Raw genomic sequence first — 6,000 nt, 5'->3', positions numbered from 1 at the left:
AAGCTTCCAGCTGGGCTGTACTCACTTCCGTATGTGTGTGTAGGAAGAGATCAAACTTCAGGGATCCTGGAGACATTCTTGGATGTGGTGCTGAGAAGAAAATGAACAGGAAAGAGGTGAAAGAAATGTCAGGCCACAAGCTCAAGAGATCATTGGGGCCCAGAGACAGCTGCATCTACCCAGAAAAGAAATAAATGACAGACTGCACCAGACTATAGCATGAAAACATTGACACAAAGAGAATTAATGTTCTTGCAACTGGACCTTGGCCTCACACAGTTCTTCAATCGCCTCTTGCCTGGTGACATTGTGCTGCATATGATTTGCTCTCTTTCAACACCGCATCTGTCCCAGAGACTGTCTACCTCTTAACATTGCTGTGAAATATAGGTGATGTAGTATGTATAAATATTTCAAAGAGACAGGATTAATCTGACAAGTGGGGTCTTGAGAACAGACCGGAGACACTGACTCTGAGCTGGAAAGATGGGACAAATATGTTCTGCAGAAAGAGACTGGAGGGAGGAAAGACATCCCTCATCTTTGCTTTTTGACAAGTAGAATCACTACAGGGTATGGTTTGCTTATGACAAGTAGATTGCTTAGCAAGCATGCATGGGAGTGCTGGGTTGCTGTCACCCATCAGAAACACCATAGTTATGAATGTTACGATTTATTAGGCCTCAACCAGTAATTATTAATTACCTTACTTAGCAAATGCAGTTATGTGCTTGGATTTTGGCAGTATTTTTATTTCCACTCAGAATATCCATGGACAGATGACAGCTCTTTCTAATTATTTATTATAAAATTATTTTTCCCTTTAATTCAAAGGGCTGCTCACAAACAGCCTCACTTTATGTTTTTTACTGCTCCCTAATTGGATGAGTTCAAAGGTACTTTTGGCACAAATTCTTGTATTTGCTAAGAGAAAGCTGGGTTGTTTCACATACTTTGGCAGTTTACTTGGAAATTCATTTTTCATAAGCATTTGTGCCAGTGAAACATGAGCATGTGCATTGAATGCTAACACAAAGAAAGGGGTGTGAAACACACATTTGAGGGATTTATTTTTTTTAGACTCATTATCCAGATATGTAACTCATACTCGTTCTCACTCTGAGGCACTATTCCATAATCTAATGAGAATCCCTGAGAAAAAAATTAATGGAAAGGCTATAAAATACCCCATAAATAAGCCTATTTCAGAATTTTGAGCAGAAAAAACAAGACTCATGTCTCCATATTTTTTTTACCCTCATGAAGTTTCCTGGATCTGCAAGCATCTCTTCATCTCGTTTCCTTGTGTTGCTTTCAGCCTGTTTCATGCAGATGCTGACAATTTTGCTTTGTCTTATCATCATCAGCTCCTGCTTTTCTCCATGCCCTGGCAAAGGGGCTGCTCTGCCTGTCCTCTAGTGCTGGCTGCCTCCTTCTATGCCCTTTATTAATGTTGCTGCCAGCCACTGCAGGAAGGATTAAATCCTTCTCAGATAAGAGTTTATTGTATTAAAAAATAAACTTGCTCAATTCAGGACACCTCAGGGTGCGAAGCCCACAGTTTCTTGGTAAATGTTCCCTTAGGTTGCTTATAGGAAAAAAAAAAAGGGGGGTGGGGTGGGGAGGGGAAAGACCCCAAACGCAAACAAAGCAGTTTTACACTGGCGACATCCTGACAAGTAAGGGAATAGGGTCCAGTGGGAAATCCGCCTGCCTTGCCTCCTGCGCGCAGGGATGCTGGTCACTGGGGTGAAGCTGCCCTGCCCGTAACTCCGCTCCCCTCCTGGTGCGCTACCGCTTTTCTCTCCAGCTGAGCATCATTTACAGGAGGAATAACTGCTTACTAATTAGCGGCTATATCTATTAATTGCTTGTTAGAGCATGCCTGAGCAGCCTGCCGCTCTCTGGGCCATCTCTCTGTCTATACATAGACACTTTTTTTTTTTTTTTTTTTTTTTTTTTTTTTTTTTTTTTTATTACATTTTTATCCAGGGAGTGACCTGTTCACACGGCGCCCCAGAGCCCGCTGAGGTGCGGGTTTCCATCCGCTACCCCTTGGGGCAAGCGGCCGGGATGCGAAGCCGGCAGCGCCGGGGGCAGCGCGCAGCAGCAGGGCATCATGAGCGGCGTGGGGCCGCCAAGCCCACGCGTGGCCGAGGCGGGAGGGCACGCAGGGACCGGCCCCGCGTTAGAGGCGGAGGGACGGGGCGCATCAGCCCATCCTGGGGAGCCCCGGCGGGCCCGGCGCGGGAGGGAGAGCGGCGCGCCGGAGCCCGCCCTCCCCCGGGAGCGGCACGCCTGGCGAAGCGGGGGGGTCCACGGCGCTGGCTTCGTTTACGGCCCCGAGCCGGGCACGGGTGGGCTCGGCGGCTCCGGATCCCCGCGGGGCAAGGGGGTCTAGGCTCCCCCGAAGAAGCGCTTTATCTCCGTAGCAAAGCAGATGGAGATAGGAGGGCTCCGCACCGGCGCTCCCCGGGCGCTGATGCAGCCCCCCGGTGCCGGTGGTGATGCCCGGAGCGGTCGTGCAGCATCTTCCTCCTCCCGGCCGGAGGTCTAGCCCCGGGCCCTGCTCCGGGGGAAGCGCACAGTTCCGCCGCTCCGCGTTCAGCTCCGGGCGTCAGCACAGCCCGGGGCCGGCAGCCCCACGGACACCGCCGGTCCCCGCAGCCACGCACCGAGCTGGGGGCCCGCGCAGCACCGCCGCCGCGCCGCTCCCGAGCAGCATGCACAAGGCAGCCCCGCCAGCCTGCAACCTACCTGGGGGGGGAGCCAAAAAACTTTCTCGGCACCAGCCAGCGCCAGCACAGGAGACCCCCCCCCCCCGACAACCCTCGCTGCCCCCCACCCCCGGCTCGCTGCCCGTGCAAGCCAGAAGACGCCCCCAGCGCCCCCTGTCCCTAGGCTTTTCGCATCTCAAGTCCCACCCGGGAGAAGCCGACCTTGCCGCGAGAGTCCTGAGGATGGAGGGACCCCGGGCTGACGGCTGATCTCTCCGCCCGAAGCAAGCCCCTTGTCCTCCCCAGCCCTGCGGTGCTGTCTCTAATTGGGCCGGGGCGAGGGAAGGCTCGCAGAATTGGGCAGGAGGCAGGGCTCTTCCGAGCACGGCTGCTTTAATTGGCTCCTTTTTCTTTTTTTTTTTTTTCTTTTCCCCAAAGGGGAATGAAATGGTGACGAGGGGAGGGGAAAAACCTGGAAAGCCAAAGGGGAAGAAGCCGCGGCGCGGCCGGCAGGGCAGGGGGCAGGGAGGGGCGAGGCGGCCCCGGCCGGCCCGGGGGGCGGCGGAGCGGAGCGCAGCGCCTGGAGCCGGCTGGGCAGCGGTGACGCTCCCGGCAACTTTTGCAGATTTTGGCGTTTCGGGGAAAACCGGTGGGGCAGGGACCTGCCAAGCGGTTTCCAGCCGGCGTCTGGCAAGAGTAACCCAACTTTCTCCAGTTTCTTGTCTCTCCTCGTCGGCTCCCTGCCAGCTACAGCCTCTGTTGGTTCCCACCAGGAGCTCCGGCAGCCGTCGAGGGAGCTCTCTTCAACTGCAAATCATCTGCGAGGCGGGCGGAGCAGGCAAGCAGCGGAGGCGAAGCGCCCACCCGAGCCCAGCACACAACATCAGGGAAAGTTTTGAAGGGACAAGGACCTGGCAGGCTGGGGAGGAGGAGAGGAGAGCCGGGCTGAGCTGCAGGCGGAGCGAGGGTGCGTGGTCTGCCTGCTCCTCGTTTGCTTCTCCCTTCAGGCTGGCTGGGGCGATGCAGTGCAGCTGGGGGAGCTCTTGGGAGCCGCTATAAAAAAAAAATAAAATCCTTCCTGGATTTGATTAATTACAACAATCCCCTCCCCACCAGAAGATCAGGAAAAGAGGAGAGGGAATCACCTATCCCTCCCTCCGCCTTTCAGCAGCTGGCTCCTACCCCCCTCCTCCCCGCTTCCCCCCCCCTCCCCCCCCCCCACTCCCTTTTCTCCACCTCCTTCTCCTTCTCCCCGTTCGCTCCTGGGGCTGCGGCCAGAGCCTCGGCGGGCGGAGGGAGGGCGAGGACTCTCCCAAGTTGGCAGCACTTGGGGCAGCGCGGGACTTGGGGCAGCGCTCGGCAGCTCCCGCTGAACAAAGAAACCCCCTTTCCTGCGGGGGGCGGGGGGCAGCGCTGGGCTGGCCTGGGCCCTGCCCCTGCCCGGTGCCCGCTGCCCCGAGCTGGCCTTCCTGTGCCCGGAGCGCGGGCGCGGCTGCCCGTTCTCCCGGAGATCTTCGAGCAACCTGGAGAGGGGAAGCGGGAAGCGGCGCTCCGCTCTCCTGCCCTCCCTGCCGCCTTCCCTCGCTCTCTCCCTGCTTTTTTTTCTTTTTTTTTTTCTCCTTTTAAATTTTACCCCCAGGCGGCCCCGGGCTGGGGGGTCCCTTCCTCCGCCCGAGGGGCGCCGGTGCCCGGCGCGGAGCGGGGCGCATGGGGTGGCGTTTCGGGAGGCTGTCGCCTGCCCCTCGCTCCCCGCCGGATGCTGCCGGGGCTGTTTTGGCTGCTTTTCTTCGCTGGCGATGAAGGCTCTGCCTTGAAGATGGAGATGATCTGTTTTTTATTCCTGTCTCTCGTGCCGGTGTACAGCAGGGGACAAGGGGTTTACGGTAAGAAACGTTGTCGCGGTCGCTGTTGGGGGGGGGGGAGCAAGGGCGCAGACGGCGGTGGTGGGATCAAAGTTAAAAAGCACCTGCAGGAGAAAGTAAATGATGCCGGCGAAGCTCGTCGCAGCCTGAGCGGAGAGACTGATGCAGCAATGGGGCTTCCAGCGCCTGTAGCTACTTCGTAATTCCTGCCCGTAACCCCCCGGCCGCCTCCGGTTCACGGGTCCGCCGAGGTGGCCCGCAGGGACCGCTGGCGAGGCCGCCGCCGGGCTGGCCGCGCCCCGAGCCGGGGGGCGCCAGAGTTGCGGCGGGGGGCGACCCCGCGGCCCGGCCCGGCCGCCCTTCTCGCCACCCGCCTCGCGTGGGGACGCCACGCCGGTGCCGGCCCGGCAGACCCGGCGCTGGGAGCGCCGGCGCGTTGCAGCCGCTTCGGGGCAGGGGCAGGACGGAGGGCGCCCACCCGCGGGGCCCCGGCGGCTTGGCCTCCTGCCGGGGTCGGTGCCGGGCGTCCCCTTGCTGCCCGGGGCCGCCCGCCGCCCTGCCCCGGCGTCCCCCGCCGGCCCCTCGGACGGCCCCGCCGGGCTCCCTCCCCTGCCGGGGGGGTGCTAGGGCAGAGGCAGCTTTTCACCCCATTGAACTTCGCTGCTGATTTTCTTCTTAAGATCGTGGCGGGCGGGCGCGTGGGTGGTGGTCTGTGGCAGAGCCGATGTCGAGCTGCTGGATTTCCCCCCCCCCCCCCCCTCTTTTTAATTTTGCAGTTACGGTGCTTACCCCTTCTCCTTATGTGCAGGCAGGGTGGCAGATGGCAAGCTGGGGCGGCCCCTCATGAGAGGGCTGGCGCCCACCGCCCCTCGGCGTCCGAGGGCAGCGGGGGTGGCAGGGGCTGGGGGGGCACCCCGTGGCCCCTCGGAGCACCAGCCCTGGGCTGAGGGAGCAGCCGGGATTTCCCTCAGCCAGCCGTGCAGCCCCCCTTTCCCGCTCCCAGCCCGCTCTTGATTCTTGCTTTACAAGATCTGCATTTCCAATATACTGGGGAAAAAATAAATAAAAGCAACCCACAAGACTTGCCTCTCCTAACAAGCCGGCTTTATCTTGGCTTACAACTCAGTTGTGCGCTGCTGTAAAGTCCTTCTGGAAGGCATGCCTCTGCCTCTAACAAGCCAGGCTCTCTGAGCGCTGAAGAGAGACCCCAGTGAGAGAATCCAGCCCCCCCGCTCCCCCTTTTTTAACAGCACGCAGCCAGTCTCTTGTGTGAGCTCTGGCAAAGATCAGTTCAGTCTCACTGACTATGGGTAAGTCTTTTTAGGTCACTTTTTAATGATGTATTTCTTTAATGGAAACAATTCCTCCTTTCTCCTTGAGGGCTGGGATGTTAATTTGAGTTTGGGTCCGTTTGGTAAAAC

At 58.5% G+C, this 6,000-nt stretch overlaps 1 protein-coding gene across 9 annotated transcripts in view; it reads left to right on the top strand.

Annotated features, from left to right (window-relative positions):
- The first annotated feature begins 3,958 nt into the window (after positions 1 to 3,958).
- Positions 3,959 to 6,000, top strand: part of MDGA1 (MAM domain containing glycosylphosphatidylinositol anchor 1) — a 204,968-nt gene continuing 202,926 nt past the window's right edge. For all 9 annotated transcript variants that reach the window (XR_013931335.1, XR_013931336.1, XR_013931337.1 and 6 more), the window contains exon 1: positions 3,959 to 4,600. Coding sequence is in view for 2 of the 9 variants with exons in the window: in XM_080407880.1 (XP_080264006.1) it covers positions 4,474 to 4,600 (127 nt within the window). In the remaining 7 variants the exon portion in view is untranslated. The remainder of the gene's footprint in view (positions 4,601 to 6,000) is intronic.

The sequence above is a fragment of the Falco punctatus genome, assembly GCF_963210335.1.
Source record: "Falco punctatus genome assembly, chromosome: 12".
Classification (NCBI taxonomy): Eukaryota; Metazoa; Chordata; class Aves; order Falconiformes; family Falconidae; genus Falco; species Falco punctatus.
The sequence above is the reverse complement of the archived record's forward strand: the minus strand, read 5'-3'. Positions and strand labels throughout refer to the sequence as shown.